At 38.3% G+C, this 23,086-nt stretch overlaps 1 protein-coding gene across 12 annotated transcripts in view; it reads right to left on the bottom strand.

Moving 5' to 3' along the window:
• Nucleotides 1-23,086, bottom strand: part of PEX5L (peroxisomal biogenesis factor 5 like) — a 243,910-nt gene that overhangs the window by 75,085 nt on the left and 145,739 nt on the right. For 11 of the 12 annotated variants that reach the window (XM_054479447.2, XM_054479453.2, XM_054479450.2 and 8 more), the window contains 4 exons: nucleotides 17,876-17,987; nucleotides 10,148-10,342; nucleotides 5,572-5,695; nucleotides 4,567-4,663 (listed from right to left, as the gene is read on the bottom strand). In XM_054479447.2, coding sequence (XP_054335422.1) covers nucleotides 4,567-4,663; nucleotides 5,572-5,695; nucleotides 10,148-10,342; nucleotides 17,876-17,987 — 528 coding nt within the window. The remainder of the gene's footprint in view (nucleotides 1-4,566; nucleotides 4,664-5,571; nucleotides 5,696-10,147; nucleotides 10,343-17,875; nucleotides 17,988-23,086) is intronic. The other variant, XM_054479457.2, reaches the window with a different exon arrangement.

Genomic DNA, 23,086 nt, shown 5'->3' on the forward strand with positions numbered 1-23,086 from the left:
AGTTAAAGATCCTGAAACTTTTCTGCAATTTAGCAGTGTGCCCAGACTTGCTGGTTTAGGATTGAGAATGAAATACGGATTATAACACATGGTAAAGATCAGCCTTCCCAATATGGCTTTTGTTATATATAGATATCTATATAAATCAACTTCTTACATATTTTAAGTTCAGCCTAAAGATTTCTCTGTACATAGTGAGCTATAACCTAAATAGAAGTGTAAACAGACTGTAACCTACTGTTGTGCCAATCATGGAGTTTTAGCTGATCGAAGGGGACTCAGATGAACTTTACCAGGCTGAAACTGCCCTCACAGGGTTGACAAGAATTGCATGCCAGGTTCTGGACAGAAATATGGTGATAATTAAGTATTAATAAGGCTGCGCTTTGTCCCACTTCCTTGTGGCTAATAGTCACATAGCAGTAGATACTGACAATTTATATACTCATTGTTCCTACAGACAGGATCTCTGACATTCAAATCATAAGGCTTTTGTTTAAGGATCATTAAGATGTTTTTCAGACCCTGAATTCCAGCAACCAGTTTGAAGACCCCCACAGATGAATGGGATCAGCATGAGAACACAGCTTCTTCATCTCTCTGTCCTATAGCTTCACTCTGCACTCTTCAAACAGTTAGTGATCGCCACACTTCCGCCCACTCCAAGACCCTTAAAAACCCTAGCCCCAAACTCCTCGGGGAGATGAATTTGAGGTTTCCTCCCATCTCCTTGTCGGGTGACACTGTGATCAAACGTCTTTCTCTGTTGCAACTTGGTGTCTTGGCTAACTGACTTGCATCGGGTGATGAACCTATTACAGTTACGAGGCTATTGTCTGTTCTTCAGGCCCCTTCATTTCCCCTAAAAATCATTTACTTTTCCTCTAAGAGTACCATCATTCCCTACTTCCCTCTCCTCTATGAAGAGGATATTTAGGCTCCAATCATCTGGCCCTTCCCTGAGTTTCATACTTTGTGTGACTCTCCGCATGCTTCCACATCAATCCGTTTGCATGCCTTTCCTCCTGGTAATCAGTTTGGTTTGTAGACTCAAATTCTCAAAACTTCCAGAGGTGGAAAGAAAGTTCCTTTTATCCCTATAGCATTCAAAACACTATTTGAAAGAGGTTAGACTATGTTTTTCCTTTTCCTCCCTTATAAAGAAAATTTGAAAACATTAGTTCTTCACATTGTGAGCTTCCATTTTCTTTGTGATTCTGAAATGCAATTTTTAAAGGAATTTTGTAAGTAGGTCTTCACCTGTTGGGTCACTGCCTTATATAATTTATGTTGGCTTGAGAGAGAAGAAAACATCTCCTTCTTTTCCTGTGAACCATTTGAGTTATACTTTTTTTTTTTTTTTTTTTTTGGCTGAGTCTCACTCTGTCACCCAGACTGGAATGCAGTGGCACAACCTTGGCTCACTGCAACCTCTGCCTCCCAGGTTCAAGCAATTTTCATGCCTCAGCCTCCTGCGTAGCTGTGATACAGGCATGCGCCACCAGTCCTGGCTAATTTTTGTATTTTTAGCAGAGATGGGGTTTCACCATGTTACCCAGGCTGCTTTCGAACTCCTGACCTTAAGTAATCCACCCACCTTGGCCTCCCAAAATGCTGGGATTACATGCGTGAGCCACCACACCTGTCCCCATCTGAGTTATACTTTTAAGGTGAATTTTTATACCACCTTCATGATTTTATCTATATAAATGGTTCACAGATTAAAAGATGAAATATTTATTTATGCTTCTAACAATATATTGTTAAAACAACTTCTTACATATTTTAAGTTCAGCCTAAAGATTTCTCTTTACATAGTGAACCATAACCTAAATGGAGATGTAAACAAACTGTAACCTGCTCCTGTGCCAATCACACAGTTTTGACTGATCAAAGCGGGCAGTTGTTCAAATCGTGTTCAAATAAGGCAAATGCCAAGCTGTAACCAATACGGCTGTTTCTGTTCCTCACTTCAGTTTTCTAGACATCACTTTCCTTTTACTTTCTGTAAATCTTCCTCCCCGTAGGACTCCCCACTGGAGTCTTTCTGAGCCTACTCTGGCTTAGGAGGCTGCCTGATTCGTGAATTGTTCTTTGCTCAGTAACTCTGTTAAGTTTAATTTGGCTAAGGTTTTTCTTTTCTTTCTTTTTTTGAGACAGGTGTTGCTCTGTCTCCCACGCTGGAGTGCAGTGGCTCAATCTTAGCTCACTGTAGCCTCTACCTCCCAGGCACGGTCATCCTTCTACCTCAGCCTCTTAAGGAGCTGGGCTACAGGCTTGTGCTATCGTGCCTGGCTAATTTTTGTGTTTTTTGTAGAGACACGGTTTTGCTATGTATCCCAGGCTGATCTCAAACTCCTGGGGTCAAGTGATCTACTGCCTCGGCCTACCAAAGTGTTGGGATTACAGGTGTGAGCCACTGTGCTCAGCCAGATTTTTCTTTTAACATATTTTTGTCTTTTATTACAAGTAGATTGATCAGGTTATTCTCTTGCTGTTTGAGTGACTTGGTGTTTCAGATCTATGAAGTCCCAAATTCATGAAATTTTCCTAATTTAACCATAGGCTGAAATTAAAACTAGGAGATTATGAATTTCCTTAGTTTAGTCAAATATGCATAAGTAAACATGCAATGCTTTTAAAAAAACAAATAAAAGTAAATTATTTACAAATAATTGATAACTCTCTAAAAGGATTCATTAAGATTTGTCCAGATAGAAAACTCTCAGGTGCATTTTAAACTATGTTTTGGAGACAATACAGAAAATTTTCTAAAGTACTTTGTCTTTGTTTGAAGTAAGGTGTACTGATGGGTAAGAGGAAGGACAGTTTGGTGGGATGAAATCAGACAACCAGCAGGAGAGTTGCAGTCACTGGAATAAGATAAATGCATCCTGGGTCTCTATGGCAACCAGGGACACCAGCTGATCTTCCACCTCAGCTCCTTGTAGAACAGCCTACCTGTGCCGAGTCTCACCCACTTTAGAAACAAATGTTTTATTGCTACATTAAATTGTTCCAAGAATTCCAGTTTATGAAACAGTACCAATCACTTTAGCTGAGCCTAAATCTCTACTGTACTTATCATGAAATATTTTTCTGATATAGTAAGTGCTATAAATTTCCTTTTAAAAATACATTTAGAGTGAGCACCAAGGAAAAAACTACATTTTCATGCTACATTTACAATTCATTGAGGTTTGCAGGGCTATTTGTTCAGGAAGTTAGTGGACTTGTTTCCCAGCTAAGATCTGGGAGCAGTAATCGTCCTCTCTTGTGGAGGGTCAGGTGTTTGTAGGGGGCACTGCTGGTGGCTTAGAAAAGTTTCCAGAGGCCTTCTATTTGCTGAAGATTTCCTCTCAGTCTGTGTCCTACCTCTCTCTGCCACTTACTAGTTGTGGGTCCACAGACAAGTTTCTTCAGCTCACTGTAACTTAGTTTCACTGTCTATAAAATTGGACATACCTGATTGTGTTATTTAACAGAAAAAAATGAGCTAATATGTAAGAAGTCCTTATAGCACTCAATAATATCTGCTATTATTATAATTATCTGTTTATTTCACCTCAGATAGTATATTTTCTCTTGGTTTCAACATCTAGTAAGCTCAAGAAAATTTCTCTTGCTCATTTCATTACACTTATTTTCCTTAAACACTGAGTCTCATCTCAACTAGATTGTAGAATGCATGAATTTGGATGCAAACAACGTATGATATCTTTGTGGTTTTAGATCAAGGCCTTTAAAAGTGTTCAAGGGAATGAAAAGGTTGAGACTGACTTTGGCCTTCTTAGAACCATAGGAGATATGGTCTTAATCATAGGAGATAACTAGTTATAAAACAGCTAGTTAAACTGGACTTAAGGTTCAAGTAATGGACAGACAGACCTGGTTCACACCCTTCTTCCACCAATGATTTAGCTGAGCGTCCCAGGAAAATGTGTTTGACGTCACTGAGACTAAAGAGTATCTTTAAAGTGAGGTTAATAATAATTCGCAGGATTATTTGAGTATTATATATAACACTTAAAAAACATATGTAAAGTCCCTAATACTTAGTAGCACTCATAAATAGTAGCTCTTATTATCATCATCATGACTCCTAATACTATAATAATATACTTCTCAGCATGACATTTATTTTAATGTGACAGTCAGGGTACCAATGTGTAGTATATTCCACAGGGCATAGATGTGAATGAACACTCAAGACGCAATTTCCTCTCCATCGAGTTCTGTTATGTAAATAGTGCTAATAATAGAGTAGAACAGATTTTGTATTACAAAATAATAGAACAGTAAATAGTAGAACAAGGAAAAAGTGCTAAGTACACAGTGAATTCATTAACACATTTTCCAGTCAAATGTGTAGATATACATATATATACACACACACACCTATATTTCAGCTATTTTAAGCATTGAGATAGCTACTGAATGAAACAGCACATGAAACGCAATGTACAAAAAATACTTCAAACTTTTTGTACAAAATGAAAATAAAACATTTATGCTATATGCTATATATAGGGAAAGATGTGTTCATTGACTAATCAGTTTTGTTACCTGAGTTGGAGCCACTAACTCCAATTCTGAAGCCGACTCAGAGTTCAGGGCGCTTTTTCCACCACTCAGTTCTGGTTGAGATCTGTGTTCTGAGGACCTATAAAGGATGCATTAAGGAAATTAAATGTACATTAGAAACAAATTAAGCTATAAATCCAGCCAAGAAACTAGGTAATTTGGATCATTGAAAGCCATGATGTCAAAGCTCTCATCAAAATTCTGACGATAGAGATAAGTTTCATGTATTTCTATTATTATGGCCACTTTCAGAATGTAAGAGGCTACAATGTGCTAGGTGTTATTATCTTCGATTAAAAATTCAGTTCGATTATGGGCAAAAAGTAAATAAATGCAGTACTATTTTTGTTACAGAAAATTCTGTTTCATAAAAAAATTATGGTTTTTTTTTTTTTTTTTTTTGGTGGGGGAAGAAACTTCCCAAAAAGTGTCTCAGGAGAGATTTTATCTTTATGTAGAATTTGAAATGTCATGATAAGTGGAGATGTGGGAGGGCAGTAGGAGACGGAAGCTGGACACTGCCCTTTAGGAAGCTTCAAAAATATGGTACAATTCAGGTGGCCAGATTTTCTCATAAGCATTCATGCATTATTCTTAATTACTTGATTATCTGATAGTGAATGATTGAGCAAACCAAAAAAGGTACCTGTATAGCTGCAAAAATTTAACTATTATTTAATATATTGAATATTCTCAGGTATATACACATATACACCTATTTTTACTAATCAGCACAGTTACACATTCAGAACATTATTAACAATGTTGAATTACGAATCTCTCAAAATGCTTATTGACTGAGTTGCATTGATTTTTGACAGTTGAAATGAAATAATTCGAGTTGGCAGAAGCCACCATAATTGGTATTGTTATATAGGGGTTACATGTGATGCCAAGTATTTGGATTGACTTAACTCATTGGCTATTTCAGTGCCACTCATAAAGTTGATACATAAATGGCCATTTTCTGGTATTAAAATACCTTACCATAAGAGCTCTTTTGATCCAGTTCTAGATGAGGATGATTTTCTCTCTGCCGTTGGATGTCCCTTGGTATTTCGATCTCCATGAAACTTAACATCGTCCCATTTTTCCAGTTGTGTTTGAATGTCTAGTAAGTACAGAGGAAGCAGGTGAGGCAGGTGGCAGCGGGGCGGGGGAGTGGGGGGGAGTGGGGTGGGGGTGGAGCATGTGGTGCAGAGAGAAAAAGAGAGATTAATTAAGATTGAAAAATCTTATCCAAGGGAGCTTCATTCAACCAATGTTCCCAAGCCCAAAGATCAACCTTTATCTTTTCAATGTTGCATAAAAGTTAAAACTTGTGCAGCTAAATAGAAATCTCCTATTAAGATAAATTGCATTGCTTTTACAGTTAAAGCAATCAAGTTGTTTGACCTAATTTATTTCTGAAGCTGCGTTCATTCTGAATCTTCTATATGATCCTGTGTGATCTGGTGTAGAATGTACATCTGGAGCACTACTCTATCAGTCTCTGGCTAAAGTGCGGGCTTGGGGCATTGCTGGCATGATTCCAGAAAGAAATTCTGTTTAAAGAGATGAGCTTCAGTGTTAAAAGGAGGTGGGAATAAATCAGAACATTTTCACAGCTTTTGAATAAAGCATGTAATTTTTCACCAAAAGGAGGGAATTTATAATGGGGGAGAGAGAGAAAGGAGGCAATGAGGACAGCCAAGGGAATGCTGGAACCATTTTATCCCTGTGGCTTAGTTCTTACAGATAAAAAATCTGGCTGGATTCTCTCATTAACAGGTGTGTGGCTGTGAATAACCCACTAAAACAATCTTGGGGTTCAGTTTTTTAGTTTAGAAAAAGATCGGGCCAGGTGGCGGTGGCTCACGCCTGTAATCCCAGCACATTGGGAGGCAGAGGTGGGTGGATCACCTGAGGTCAGGAGTTCGAGACCAGCCTGACCAACATGGTGAAACCCCGTTTCTACTAAATACAAAAAAAAAAAAAAATGAATGGGGTGTGGTGGTGCATGCCTGTAATCCCAGCTACTTGGGAGGCTGAAGCAGGAGAATTGCTTGATCCTGGGAGGCAGAGGTTGCAGTGGGCCCAGATTGTGCCACTGCACTCCAACCTGGGCAACAGATCAAAACTCTGTCTAAAAAAAAAAAAAAGATCAGTTTGCAGTTGATGTTCTCTAAGGTCTTTTTTCCCCTTCTTTTTAAAAACTGTGGTAAAAAATACATAACAAATTGACAATTTAAACCATATTTTAGTGTACAATTCAGTAACATTAGTACATTCACACTGTTGTGTAACCATCACCACTATTCATCTCCAAACTTTCTCATCATTTCAAACTGAAACTCTACTCATTAAACACGAACTCCTCATTCCCCCTCCCCCACAAACCCTGGTAACTTTTATTCTACTTTCTGTCTATATGAATTTGACTATTGTAGGTACCTCATACAAGTGGAATCCTCCAATCCAGGTTGATTATTCCTTATGCAAAATGCTTGGGACCAGGAGTATTTCAAATTTGGGATTTTTTTTCTTGTTTTTTGGAATATTTGCCTATGTCATAATGAGATATCTTGGGGCTGGGACTCAAATTTAAACACGAAATTCAATTATGTTTCATACACACCTTACACACATAGCCTGAAGGTAATTTTATAAAGTATTTTAAATAATCTTATGCAAGAAACAAAGTTCTGACTGTGACTTATCACACGAAGTCAGGTGTGGAATTTTCCACTTAACAGATTTTGGAGGATTTCAGATTTTCGAATTAGGGATGCTCAACCTGTATTTGTCCTTTTGTGCCTGGTTGACTTCACTTAGCACAATATCTTCAAGATTCATCCATGTTGTAGCATGTAAGTTATTCCTTTCCAAGGCTGAATAAGTTCATTGTGTGTATATGCCACATTGTGTTTCTCCATTCATCTCATGATGGGTTTCAGTTGTTTTCACCTTTTTACTATTGTGAATAACACTGCTATTCTTAAAGATGCTTTTAAACTAAGTACTTTTACAACTTTTTCATAGGACATTTTCTCAGAAGCAGAGAAATAAATTGTTCATCATTTGCATGCTTACTGTGTTACACTGTAATATATTAATATATTCTTTTTTTTAAGACAAGGTCTCACTCTATTGCCCAGGCTGAAGTGCTGTGGTGCAGTCACAGCTCACTGCAGCCTCAATCTCTTGGGCTTAAACAATCCTCCTGCCTCAGCCTCCCAAGTAGCTGGGACTACAGGCTTATGCCACTATGCCAGGCTAATTTTTAAAATTTTGTAGAGATGGGATCTCACTATGTTGTCCAAGCTGGTCTCAAACTCCTGGCCTCAAGCCCTCCTCCTGCCTCAGCCTCCCAAAGTGCTGGGATTACAGATATGAGCCACTGCACCCAATCAATGTATTAATATATTTTAATCTAAATTTATAAATGTTATTAACTTATTTGTACAACTGAATAAACCTAGATGGTGAGGAAATAGTAGAGATAGTTATAAAATTTCCCTCCAAAGACAGACCTCAAAGAGGGATGGCAGGGGAGAGGGGTTACTGTGTATGCCACGAATTTGAACAATGGCTTGGTTCTCTTTCCTTTCTTTACAATCTATCCCTGGAAGAGCTCATCTACACCCATCGTTCCAATATCCATTCATACACAGGTTTCTGACTTACAAATCTCCATTTCCTACTCAGTTCTTTTTCTCCAGTTCCAGACCTATATACTTAACAGTCTAATGGAGGTATCCACAGAGAAGTCCCATAGTTTCCTCAAATATAGCAGGTTCAAAGCTGAACTCAATAGTTCACTCCTGCCCTTCTTCCATCTTCTATCATGGAGCTTGGCACGTTCTGCATGTCCCCATTGCTCACATATACAAATTATCTTTGTTTCCAAGTCTTGTTTTAATATTTTTTGGAACCTGTCTCTCTCTTTCTCATTATCCCCATTGTCACTACTGGATCTCTGTACTGGTCTCCTTGCCTCTATTCCTTTCTCCATAAATCCACCAGAGAAGGATTTTTCTAAAATAGGAACTGTTGCTGTCATTCCTCTTAGCAGAACCCTTCAAACATCATCCCTCCTCCCCCAGTCTTAAGTGCATGACATCCAAGGATTCCTATGATGTCACCGCTAGTGATTTCAGTCTTTTTCTCTCACTATTCTACCATCCTTGAATACTACTGAAATACATATATTTACTTAAAAAGACATCTTTCCGTGTTTATCTATTTGTGTGTGAATACCTTTCCTTTCTGCACCAGGGATACCCTGCTCTGTTCTCCCCATCTTTCTCCTGATCTATCTTGAATCTGGCAAATTCCTATGCATTCCTCAAACCTCAGCTCGCATAGTACCTCTTGTAAGACACCTTCTCCCACTGGCTGGAGCAATGGCATGATGTGGAGGCTCATGCAGTAACTGATCTGGGTTTTCTTTCATTGCTACATATAGTTAATATTTTATTATAATCATTTAATCATTTTTCTATCTCCCTACTAGACTGTAAATTTGCTAAGGCACAGAGAGCTTACATTATTTATCTTTGTATTCCTAGCACATAGTTTGTGCTGGGAATATGGTAGATACTCAGAGAAATGTTTGCTGAACAAATGAATAAATTAATTCATGACCATTTAACATGTACATATCATAGTAATAAGTGATTTCATATATATATCCCATTTATTCCTCACAGCCTTATGGATAAGCTATGAATATGATCTCCTTATGAATGTATATACAATATTCACCTCCCCACACATATACATACACACACAGCAGTCAGTCACAGCCAGGGAAGATTCATGTTCCTCTTGGCTTTCTAAGATACCTGTCACTGTTCTTTCTCTTGAGAAAGGATAACTTAATGTGTCTGATTCCAGGAGCTGAGAATTAAGCTGTCCTTTCTCAGAGGAGGTAGAATACAGTGGAAAACATATGGGCTTTGAGGTTAACTAGAACTAGGCTCAAATTTCAACTCTTCCTCTTATAAACTGTGAGATCTTGGGCAAATTGCTTAAATTTTGAAACTTGGTTCCTCAGATGTTTCCAAGAGTTGTGATAATTTAATGAGATAATATATGAAAGTAATGTACTGTGGTTCCTTGGCATTGTAACCCACCATCAAATGGTAGCTGTTATTATTGTATTGCATGTATTCCCAAACACGTTTGTTACATACTGTTTCATCTGGCTGCCCCGGGCATTGCATTAGAGTTGGTTACTCACAAGTCCCTCTTTCTTGTCCTGGACTGAGTGCTCCTACAGAGAAAGATGCACATTTTATCTTTATTTTTAACTTTAGTGCCTAACCTGGCACCCAGCACCTATCTATAACTCAATATTTGCGGGTTGAATAAATAAATGAATCAATCAGTTATGCAAAGTTGAGCTCCCCAATTGCTATACAGTTCAAGCTCAAAAGAAGCTATGTCCTGTCCAGTTTCCACCATGGAATACCTTTTCTACTCCTTTGTTCTCTGTTTAATGCTATTGGTGGAACTTTCCTCTTGTATCCACACCAGCAGAGCAAGGTTGAGCATCCATAGCCGCAAGCAATTGCCTTACCTAGATCTAAGGATGAAGTCTCCGGGACTCTGAGAGGCTGGCCTCTCTGCTCAGCATCCGTGCTGATGAGGTCAGATCCATCGGCCTTTTTCTTGAGGGATGAGGTTTTTGATGAAGGCTCTGACTTCTTGGCTTTGGTTTGGGTTTGAGAGACTGGTTCACTCAGGTCGAGGAGATCTAAGCCAGTGGTCAATACTACCAGAAATGGAAGAGGTTAAGATAAGCCCATTTACTACTCTGAAATTATTTTTTAAAAATAGGTTTCAGTTGGGTACAGAAAGATTTTATGTTTGTAAGATAGGTTAGAATAAAATTAAGTTAGCTCATCATTGATTTATAGAGACAGCTCGTTAGACTGGGATGTTTGCTGCATGTTATTCTTATATTTGATATGGCACAAATTGGTAAGAAAGGACTTAGACCAGCCTCAGCAATGATGAAGCTTTGAATGAAATTAAAATGATCAAACTGAATCTGAGTTCAGGTGCTATTTACTTTATTGCTTTGCTTTATTTATACTGAAGGTTATTTTAGGTTGCAATTTCCCAGAGAGGAGTCAATCTATCATATTTAGAGATTTAGTGAAGGTTTTGAATGTCTTTGTGTTTTAATTTTAAACAATAAAGTATATAGGGTATAAAGCAATGCCATTAATCATCTTTTATTTAATTAAGCAGTTCAATCAGAAAATGGCATCCTGTTTGGGTTCACCCAAGAGAGGTATTTTATAATCCATAGTTGATGAATAGGTACACATGTTAATGCCTTTGCTGTTTAGTATGCAAATTTAAATTTCAATGTAACTAACTATAAAACTGTTACACTTTTACTTCCTCGCAGGTTGATTACATTGCATTAAATACTCTAATGAAAGCAGAAATAATAACTTGTTCAAATGCAAATAAGGCAAATGAGAATTAAAAAAGCAAGTTTTATAACCTTAGCTTCTTCTTTCTTTTACAGTGCACGTAACCAGTGTTTGACTAGCTCATTGTGAGAAATAGAAAATTCAAATTGGAGAGGGTCCCTACAGCTCTACCTCTCCACCAGTCCCTGCTGTTTCACTGGCCCTGGCACTGCACTGGAGAGACTAGCTTCTCAGCAAGATCGGTGGCTTCCTGGCCTGGAATCTCTCCACCCAGCTCACTTAGGAAAGCCACAGAAAGACAAAGAAACTACTTGCATTAACCCTTTGTGGCAGTCTACAACAATGGCTACAGCACTCCTCTTTAATCTCCAAGCTTTTCCTCTAGTGGGGGATGGATTTTTGCTGATGTCTCAATACTCGTCTGTCTGCTTCTCCCTCGTACTCAAGGCAGGGGCTGGGCTCCATTGAACTCACAACCCGGATTTCTTTAGTAGCGCAAGGGCTTCAAGAGTTAACCATTCCTATGGGATCTTTAAGATGGTGTGTCAAACTTTACTCTTAATAATCTTGCTTTCTGATTCCAATTCCAAGTCACAGTGGTTGGATGTTGTTGGTGAAGTGGAAACATCTGGCTCTGTCACGGCTTAGTGTGTGACTTGAAGTAAGTTTCTTGATCTCTCTGAGTTTCAGTTTCCTCATTTGAAAATGGGGAATTAATTGTCTTTTAGGGATAAGATGAGGATTAAATGATCTAATGTATGTAAAGTGCCAGGCATACAATAGGTACTCAATAAATGTGATTTCCATTCTTTTATAGCCAATTTGTGATGTTTTTCTATCCTTTTTGTTGTTGTTGTTGATGTTCTCCTATTTTCACTGTTCCTTTTTATTTGAGACAAGAATCAGATCCATACACTGACAGAAACAGAAAATGCTACTGGGAATAAAACTGAAGATGAGACAAAGATAGTGGTTCTACAGAGGATCCTATGAAGTAAATTTATCACAAAGTGGCCTGAAAGTGTCAGCTTATCTCAACAGAATCTTCCTGAGGCAATAGGAACCACTTCCCAATGCTAAGATGTCCTGAGATACGAGGGATGTTTTGTGGCTAGGAAGTACTTGAACGCGGAGGGAAAGAAGTGACATTCAGAACTAAGCTGCCTGGCTTTATGTCTAAAATGTAAGCATGGCAGACAGCCAAAACAGGCTAGAATGCCTCACACTTTATATCCACTGAACGGTCAAATAGAAATTTCCAGACCACTATTATGTTGGCAAGGAGTCTAGGCTCAATGTGATGTCCTTATAATGGAGGAAAGCAAATTGATGGCAGAATATAGAATGCCATATATATCTTTTTACTAATTGTACAAACAATTGAGTTAGTCACTTGCTTCTAGACTTTCAGAAGCAAATTATAACATTGTCTACTTGAACATAGGAAGTACATTTGTTACAGAATAACAGCTGGCAAGTACTAATTTAATTCTATATCTTCTTCTCACATTCAGAATAAATGAATTTCTAAAAGGGTGAACTGTGAATTCAAACTTCGCTCAGTAAGTTTCTTTCCCCCTCCAAAGTGTCCTGGGCACTTTCTGTATTTGTTCTGAGCTCTTTGTCCCTTTGTTCTTTTTCTTGCAAATGTGAAACAAATGCTTGGCACACACAAAAGGCCTAATTGGTTACCCAGCTGATGAAGGAGGTGGCTTGGAGGTCGAATGGCCTGCTTTGAAGCTGGGAAAGTCCCTGCAGAGTATGTTTTCAAAAGGAGAGAAGGGTGGGTGCAACCTTTCACTCTCTGGAGAAAGACAAATCACATTTTAGCATGTGTGTGTCCTTTAGCTAAGATTTAAAAGTAAGAATCTTATTGCTCTACACATGCTTCAAAGACAGCCTTGGTATGGTAGGCGGTGTCTGCTCTGCTGATTTCTTAAATCCTATTTTAAAGATTCTTCAGGCACATGAAGTTTTGGGTTTCAGTATCTGTGTGCTTAAATTAAGAGCACCAACCGGTGAGGTGTGTTGGCTCACGTTTGTAATCCCAGTGCTTTGGGAGGCCAAGGCAGGAGGATCGTTCGAAGCCAGGAGTTTGAGACCAGCCTAGGCAATATAACAAGATTCAGTCACTACAAAACAATTAAAAAAATAAAAAAAAAATTAGCCAGGAGTGATGGCCATCACCTGTAGTCTCAGCTACTCGGGAGACTAGGTGGGAGGACTGCTTGAGCCCAGAAGTTTGAGCCAGCCTGGGTGACAGAGTAAGACCCTGTCTCTAAAAAAAAGGAGCACAAAGGATAATCTCCTCTTAGAGTGAATGTGAAAAGTGTGTGTGTGTGTGTGTGTGTATGCATGTGTGTGTGTATGCGTGTGTTAGTGTAGATCTAATAAAATACCTTCTGGGTGTAATGTTATTGTCACATATGCAGACTTCTCTCATGGACCACATGTCAGTCACCACTCACAGCTTCATAGGCTGTGGGATCCCATTGCCCAGAGGATGTCACTGACTTCACTTCTATTTGCTGTAGCAGGGGGATTTCCAGCTCAGTTGCTTCTGAGCAGGCTATGTTTTGCCAGTCACCCTTGTAGCACTTTGTCCTGTCTTCTTCACTTTAGTTCAGCTAATCTATTTTGGTGTCTTGATGTTCCGTGAATATTGTGCATAAAATAAGGCAGCACAGGACAGTGGTTAAGACTGTCTGAGTTTGACTGAGTGCAGTGGCTCATGCCTGTAATCCCAGCACTTTGGGAGGCTGAGGCAGGCGGATCACCTGAGGACGGGAGTTCAAGGCCAGCCTGACCAACATGGAGAAACCCCGTCTCTACTAAAAATACAAAATTAGCCGGGCGTGGTGGCACATGCCTGTAATCTCAGCTACTCTGGAGGCTGAGGCAGGAGAATTGCTTGACCCCGGGAGGCGGAGGTTGCGGTGAGCCAAGATCATGCCATTGCACTCCAGCTTGGGCAACAAGCGCAAAACTCTGTCTCAAAAAAAAAAAAAAAAAAGTCTCTCTGAACCTTAACTCTGCCCACCTAAAATAAGGATAAAACTACTTTATAAAGTATTGGATGAAGTGCTTATCTAAAGCTCTTGGAACAGCACTATAAGCATAGTCATGATGCAAATAAATATTTATTGCTACTAGAAGACTCTACTGAAAGCATTCATACTTGATGCAAACTGTAGATATATGAGGTTGGAAATGATTACAAAAACTATTTATTGAAAATATACAACACGGTAAGTGCTTATGAATGTTTCCTTGTTTAGTCTACATAACATTCCTGTGAAAAAGGTATTCTAATTTTACATATGAGAAACTTGAGGCTTGGCAATATTAAGTAACTTGTCCAAAATCACACAGCTGGTGTGGTAGAAAAACGCCCCCCCTACTCTAATATGCCCACATTCTAATCCCCAGAACCTGTAAATATGCTACCTTGACATGTCACATGGCAAAAGGGACTTTGCAGATGTAATTAAGTTAAGGATTTGGAGACTGAAAGATTAATCTGGATGATCCCTGCGGGCCCAATGTAATCACAAGAGCTCTCATAAAGTGCAGTTAGGGGGGTCAGAGCCAGAGAAGGAGATATGAGGATGGAGACCAATGTGAGAGAGAGAGCTGCTGGTTTTGAAGATGGAGCAAGGAGTCATAAGCCACCAAATTGTAGGTGCCCTCTAGAAGCTGGAAAAATCAAGGAAATGAATTCTGTCCTGGAGCCTCCAGAAGTAATGTAGTTCTATTGACATCTTGATTTTAGGATAATAAATTTGTGTTGTTTTAAGCCATTAGATTTGTGGTAATTGTTACAGCGACAATAGAAAACTAATATAACTGGTATGTCAGTGTTTATACCAGGGTTCAAATACAGGATATAGGTCTCATCTCTCCATAGCCTGTGTTCTTACACAGTCCTCTCTAGACTTTATCTAAACCTTAAGGTAGGGTGCTGACTTTATTGATAAGGCTTTGATTCATTTGTTTGTTTAGCTTCTAATTATTTGGCAGTTTGGATAGTCTGAGGAATGATTTAAATAGTTGGCAGTCTCAAAATCTTTTGTTCTTCAGATAATCTAATAGAACTGGGTGGAAAAAAATTATAATTTAGGACTTCTATGAGGCAAAAGGTATGTTCTTTTAGGGTTCATAGAGAAAAAAAATCACTGACCGACCTCCAGAAAAGGTAAATATTTCCTAAATTTTTTAAATTTTATATTGATTTATATAAAAACTGGATTTCTTACGAATTAAAAAATATATAATATTTTTGCTTTGAGATATACTCTTAATATTAAAAACACTTATCAAACAAGAGTCTTTCTTCAGGATAAAAATCTGTGTGAACCAGGTGCACTGAAAAATGAAGGTGGGAAAAAATAGGAGAGTATTATGGATTGAGTGGTCTATGTAGAAGTGCTAACACCGAGTACTCAGAATATTACCTTATTTGGAAATAGTTTCATTTGAGATATAATTAAACATGAGGTCATATTAGAATAGGGTGGGCCCCTACTTTAATAGGACTGGTGTCCTTATAAAAAGGGGAAATTTGGGTCAGGCGCAGTGGTTCACGCCTGTAATTCCAGCACCTTGGGAGGCCAAAGCAGGTGGATCACAAGGTCAGGAGATCGAGACCATCCTGGCTAACATGGTGAAACCCTGTCTCTACTAAAGATACAAAAAATTAGCCGGGTGTGGTGGCAGGTGCCCATAGTCCCAGCTACTCAGGAGGCTGAGGCAGGAAAAATCGCTTGAACCCAGGAGGCAGAGGTTGCAGTGAGCCGAGATCGTGCCACTGCACTCCAGCCTGGGTGACAGAGCGAGACTCAGTCTCAAAAAAAAAAAAAAAAAAAGGAAATTTGGACACAGAGACAGACATGCACACTGGGAAGCACACACACAGAGAAAACACCACGTGAATATTGGAGTTATGCTGCCATAAACCAAGGCAGTACCAGAAATTAGAAGAGAGGCCTGGAATAGATCCTCACTAAGCACGTTCATGGGAGGCATGGCCCAGCTGAAAGCATGATTTGGGGCTTCCAGCCCTTAGAACTGAGATGGTAAGTTTCCGTTGTTGAATCAACTCACTGCGTGGTACTTTGTCACAGCAGCCCAGCAGCCCTAGGACTAATACAGAGGGCAACACTGTAGATATTGGGATGGCAAGAAATTCCACATTCTTTTGATTTTTTTCCTCCAGTATTTCACAGGTCTCTCTTTTATATGTTAGAACAATCAAGCTGAAAAGAAGCTTTTGAATCAAATCTTATATTGTTCTCTCAGGGTGGATCCTTTCTAAGTGACTTAGTTTTCCCATCAGTGAGAATTGGAGCATGAAGAGGAAGCTCGCAGTGCATACAATTCTCATGGATTCACCTGCAATTGGACATACAAGGTTCTCTGTGTTTTCCTGGGGTAGTTCTCGAGTTTTGAAGGGGCCAGCTCCAGTTTCATGGATCAGAGGAATGAATCTCATCTGATAGTATGTGAAGTTGTTTAATTTCCTACCTAGAATTTGCCAAGTACCATTTAATTTCTTGATTACTGAAAGTGATAGCTGAATTTAGAAAATGATTGCTGTGGTGTGATATAAAAAAGTCAACACAATTGAAAATGAAAGTGTAGGGAATACATACTGTTCTCACCTAAAATCTAACAGAAATTTTTACACCAGTTAGAGTTTACATGGTGTTAAGCTTTTTCATGGATTGCTTCCTTTAATCTTTCCAATGAACTTACGAGATGTAGATCTTACTATTATCAGACAAATGAAGAAACTGAGGCTTAGTTAAGCAACATGCCCCTGGATACAGAGCTGGGGTTGGAATTCATGGAGTTTGAACCCAGAAACTGTAAAATATGACTTCACATAAGGAGCCTCTCTATCTCATGCTAGTTACTCTTCTTGTAATTTTTGGCATTTTGGAAAAATCACGATTTCCTTCTCCGGTGATTTTATTCACTTACAAATATAATGAAAATATGCAAGCCAACAGCAAACTGAGGCCAAGATGACAAAATGGAACAAATTTAACAAGACAGTATGTGATTATCCTTTTCTTTTTCCATTAAATTCCGCTCTGCACATCCAACATAACCTTTGTTCTTTGATTCTGAACATCATTTTTTCATTCTTATTTGACTGACATGACTTTGAATGTGAATGCTGACCAAATGAAATCAATGCAGAAAGACTGCCTCTACAAGGGAAGTGTAATTTATGCCAGTGGCATCCTGTACTCACTCATTGGATTAATACTTATTGAGTGTCTATTCCTATATGTGACAGGCACTGAGCAGGGGATGGTTTACTATTTGAGAATGTTTAATTCCAGAAGAACGTTCAAATAGATTGTTGTAACGGGGAGCAAGTAACACATTTATGACAGAAAATGAAACTGGCTCTATACTATCCCAAAGCTGCAGGATATTTTGTCATTTAAATCCACTTGAAAAGGTTGCCACATTTTTATTTACTGGACTTCTGTTATGCAAAATATTTCCAGAAATAATTGGACCATCAGCCAGAACTTGAAAAACCTTACTCTGAAATAGATGTTTTTGTTTTAAAGATTTTCTAATGTGATGAGACTTTAGATATAAATATGTAAATATGAAAATATACATGAAAACATGATTCATTGCTTATGTTCAGAAAAATTGGTTGGGTAATATACATTGCAATTTCTGTGATTTATTGGTTTATGCTAAATAGTATACATTCTAAAGTTTCATTTGGTTGCAAACATTATTTCCTCACTTAAAATGTATTATGGAAAAAATGTGCATTGTACCATAGTTAAAATTAACTCTAGTTGAGGAACAGTTAAAAGTGAAAGAATTACCAGCTGTATTGGATGTTACTGGCCTTGCTATTGCTTCCGATTTGGTTTCACAGAGAAAGTCATCGATGGAGGGACTCAGGAGGGGTCTGCTTTCTTGTTGCTCATTCACCAGCTGAGAACAAATGAACAGAGGTGTCAAAGGGCTTTGTTAAACTGCAGAGTCAGATGAATTAAAATGCAGCCTTGCAACAAAATGAGAATAGCAAGCCTACCAAAAATAAATAAATACATAAATAAATAATGGGGTGGGGGCAAGAAAGAAAAAATATCAAGAGGTGGGGAATGAGCCTTTTAGCACTGTCAACATATTTTTGATGCAGCCAACTTCAATGTTTAAAGCTCAAGCCTTTTCTCCCCCCTCCTGAAATATAATTATTCTCTAATTTCAATATATAGAAAATGACACGTATTGAATCATAGTTGTTAAGGGCCAACCCCACTCCTCACCTGGACAAAAGCTCCTACTGAGACCTGGAACAGTGGCTTCAGACTCAAAGATGACATGTTCTGGTTAGCACTGCTCAGTCAGTGTTTATGTGGGGAGTGCAAACACACGGATCAGTGTGGGTGGATAAATGCCTGCCTCGTCTCCCTCTCTTAAAAAGCTCAGGTCACCTAAAAACACACCCTCTACATTTCCTTGGAATGCTTTTGTATTACATAACAAATATTATTTTGGGAGAGTAGAAAATATTGTTATATTAACTGTGTAGGTATCTAGCAGATGCGTTTGTAAAATCTATTTGTAAAATAGATCTCGGTAGATTCAATCGTGTTTTCCCGTTAGCTCATTTTCTAATTTCAGCAATCTTTCATTTTGATTTTTTAGTAGATCTCTAATTATCAGTGGCAACCACTATTCACTTTCAATTATTCTGCACCTCTTTGAATCCCGTCTTGCCGAGTATGTTTCTATGGTTAAGGGAGAAAACACACTTTTGATACTCAGGTGGTTGATCCCTAAATTAACTGGTTTTTTTTTTTTTTTTTTTTGGGTGGGGGAGCTTTTATATTTGCCTTTCATAAAACAGGCATAATCATCTAGTTTTTTGCTTAAGAAAAAGACACACCTCATAATCTTTAGTTTTTTTTGTTTGTTTGTTTTTTATGTTTTTTAAATAGGGACAGGATGTCTCTCTGTCACCCAGGCTGGAGTGCAGTGGCATGATCATAACTCACTGCATCCTCGAACTCCTGGGCTCAAGCTATCCTCCCATCTCAGTATCCCAAACAGCTGTGACTACAGGTGTGCACCACTATGCCTGGCTAATTTTTAAAAATTTTAAATTTATTTTTGTAGAGGCGAGGTCCCACCATCTTGCCTAGGCTGGTCTTGAACTCCTGGGCTCAAGCAACTCTCCCACCTCGACCTCCTAAAGTGTTGAGATTACAGGTGTGAGCCACTGTGCCTGGCCAGTCTCTAGATTTTTAAGAACTTATTTGTTAATTTGCATTTTAAGAGGCATAAAATAACAAGTGGAGTGCTTTGGAGTATTACCAAACCAAAATATTTTATATTACTCTACTCACTTTCTCTACATTGTTTCTCTGGCACAGTGTCAGTAGTCTCATAGTTTAGAGCTGATGGAAGGTGGCAGGGGACCTGAGTAATGGTAACTATCGGGAGAAAGTGCACTTCTTTTACTTCTGAAAGGGCAATATGGAAGCACTTAGTGGTCATTTGGAGACTGGAAGCCAAGAGACACATTTAGTATTCACATGTACGCTATTTAAACATGGATAAATCTCGTTTAAACATGTGTAAATCTCAGATGTCCATTAGAGTTTAAGATTTCGATATAGAGTTGGTAATTAGATTTTTATACGTATTAATTTGTTATTGAGGCATGGGCTTTGAGAACGCTTTTCTTCTTTTAACGTTCAAGTTACCGCAATAGCTCTTTATTCAATTATTGTAAGCTTTGGTATTACCATGTATAAAACCTCGCAGATTTTGCTAGGAATCAAATCCAAGGCCTCTTTTGGTATTAATCTTTTATTTTAGGATGCTGTTTTGACTCATGAGTGAAACTCTGAGCCCCAGTGCTTTTTATTTTTTCTGAATTCGAACAATCCTGGGTATCACCCATTCTATTTATATTAAAATATTTTTAAATGTTGAGGGACTATGAGCTGCCTATGTTTCAGGAATAAAATATATTGGAATTTTTGTAAATGCTATGGTCTATTTGAGTTTAGGAATGATTTGTAATACTTTCTGGCATAAAAGTCAATTTTATTATCTGGAAATGTAGTTGAAAGCACTGATATAGAATATAATATACTAGAAAATGAGAAATAGCTAAACATCAGTGATCCTGTGAGCTCATCTAAAAATATGATTAGTGTCCCAGAATCTGTATCTCATTTGTAGCTAGTGCATGTCCAAACCGTACATATGTAACAGTTTCCAAAGGACCCGTACATTGATACATATTTCCTGGTAGGACTTGCTCTTTTAACCATATGTGCTTAATGTAATGAACTCGTCTAGTGTGATCAACACAGTGATGAGGTCCTACTTTCACAAACAATGCCCACCTCCACACTGTGGCCTTCTCATGGCTGTCAAGTGCGATCTGAATTCCACTGTGTTATACACATTCACAGAGGGTGAAGGTTACCATCAAATATGGCACCACCCTATACTCATAGCAATTATTGTAACAGGGTTGCATTTACTAAGCAGTGCATTCTGATGACTGGCCTCTGGGTCTAGGTCTTATTTACCCACTGGCTAAAGTGTATAAAGCACAAAGACTAAACTCAACCAATGCACCTGTGACTTTCTTTTTTTTTTTTTTTTTTTTTTGAGACGGAGTCTCGCTGTTGCCCAGGCTGGAGTGCGGTGGCGCGATCTCGGCTCACTGCAGGCTCCGCCCCCCGGGGTTCACGCCATTCTCCTGCCTCAGCCTCCCGAGTAGCTGGGACTACAGGCGCCCGCCACCTCGCCCGGCTAATTTTTTGTATTTTTAGTAGAGACGGGGTTTCACCGTGTTAGCCAGGATGGTCTCGATCTCCTCCTGACCTCGTGATCCGCCCGCCTCGGCCTCCCAAAGTGCTGGGATTACAGGCGTGAGCCACCGCGCCCGGCCACCTGTGACTTTCAAAGTATGAACATGTATGGACAATGTCATAACTATCTCTTTGATAGTCATTATTTCTTTGAAAAAAAGTTTAATTTCATTGACAGATGGCTAAGAATAACTGAGTTCTCCTATTCATAATTTTGAGAAATATCAACGTTATGTAGATAAGTATGAGCTATATTCCATGGAAAATCCCCTGTACTCTTTCTTTACTTTGGATACAGTTAAATGCCTTAGTAAACAAATAGACAAACAAACAAAAAAACTAAGAATTTATCCCTAAATCACAGTTCTGCATACATGTATGTGTGGAATAGTGAAATAGGCCTACATTACCTATAGTTTTGGAAGACCAGGGTGTTAGATTTCTTCAGAGAGTTGTAGCTGCAAATGCATAAAAACTATAGTCTAAATTTGATAAAGTAATTCTAAAAGTAAAATTTTTGTTAACATCTAAATGGAAAGCAAAGGAAAAGGCACAATTCAATGAGAGCCCTGTCCTTTTGGGCCTGTCTTCTTTATCAAAGGTAATAATTTTTTTTTTTTTGGAGTCTGTCTCTTTATTCAAACTTTGGACAAATTTTCTGGAGAAAGCACACTAGCACTCTCAGATTTACTAAGCACACAAATAAAGGGATACCAAAGGAGAGGCTGTTCTGAGAGAGTTCAGGAAGCCCAGGACAAAGGCGTGGCATCTCCAGTCTTCTACACCTCTGCCTCAGGAAGTCTGTGTCTCTTCCACACCTACTGTCTTGTTTCTGACCGTAGTTCACACTTGGACTGATGGAACTGTTATAACTGCCTGACTTCTACAACTAAGCTACTCCTGTGGCTTTCTTCCACAAATTCAAATCTAAGAAGGAGTAACAAACTACCTTCTGAGTCAGTGTTTTTCAAGCTGGAGCACAATTTAGCTATTGAGAAATGCTTGGGCTGAAGTGGGGGATAATAGCAGGGCTCAAGTGTGAAAGACCAGATTACAGGTAGCATGGAAAGGTAACTGAAACTGAACAGAAAGTTTTTTGGTTTTGATGGGAGATATGGAAGATGAAACAGGAGATATTGTGAAGATACGGAAATCTTTCCTTATAAGCTCTGAAGCCAGAGAATATCTTACTTATATTTATATCCTTCACAACTTCAAATAGAATGTCTACATCTAAAAGGGGTTCAATAAACGGCTATTAAATGAGAAAGTGACTTTGCAGAAACTGAAGATGTAAAAATACCTATCTAAAACGGTCCAATTTTAAATTGCATCTTCAGTTGCAGGAATTTAGGAATGATTATTTTAGTCATAGGAAGTCCCATTTTATTTATATTTGCATAGATTAAGAATGGCTTTTTCCATGCCTTCCTCTTCATTTTGAACAAGTTTATGATATTTCCTTTGGTGACTTGAGAATAAATACATCTTTTAGATCATAAAAGAAAATTTCAAACTGAATTGAATCTCCCAAGTATTCCCTTTAAGCTTAATTTCCAAATTGTATAACATTTATTCTTTCCTTATGCATTAGTAGGATAAGGTTTCTTGACTTTCTTTTAGTTTGAAAATAACTTTATGAACTTCCCTTATTTTGTCTTTTGGGTATGGAGTACATTGATGTTATACAAATAATAAAAAGTAACCCAAAGATTTCTAATTTTTTAAAATAACTGAGGTGAAGTGATTGCAATTTTGGTCTAGTCAGATTATCATAGCTGAGTTGAAATGACCCAATTCATTAGTTGCTAAGGCCTTTGTCTCAGTTTGTTCACATTTAAAATTTTCATTTCTTATTCTCCCCTTTCCTCTTCTCAATATTTGGATCAGTTCAAAGAACCTTCTATAATGGTGACAGATTCTTATTTCTCTTTCAGAATCCCATTCAACTGGCACATTATCTAGGAACCTTCTTTAGTGCCAACCATTGAGTGCCTCTTTATAGCACCTGCATGTTCCCATGTCTTGCCCAGTGTCATAATCTTAGTTTTATCTGTCCCTCTCCAACTGCCAACTAGACTGTGAGTTCCTTTAGAGTAGAGATCTCATCCAAGCATTTTTTTTGTATTCCATAGTAGCAGTTTAATCAATGTTGACTGATTTTATACAGTCTAACTGAATGGCAAACTGTAGAAA

The sequence above is a fragment of the Pongo pygmaeus genome, chromosome 2 (assembly GCF_028885625.2).
Source record: "Pongo pygmaeus isolate AG05252 chromosome 2, NHGRI_mPonPyg2-v2.0_pri, whole genome shotgun sequence".
Lineage (NCBI taxonomy): Eukaryota > Metazoa > Chordata > Mammalia > Primates > Hominidae > Pongo > Pongo pygmaeus.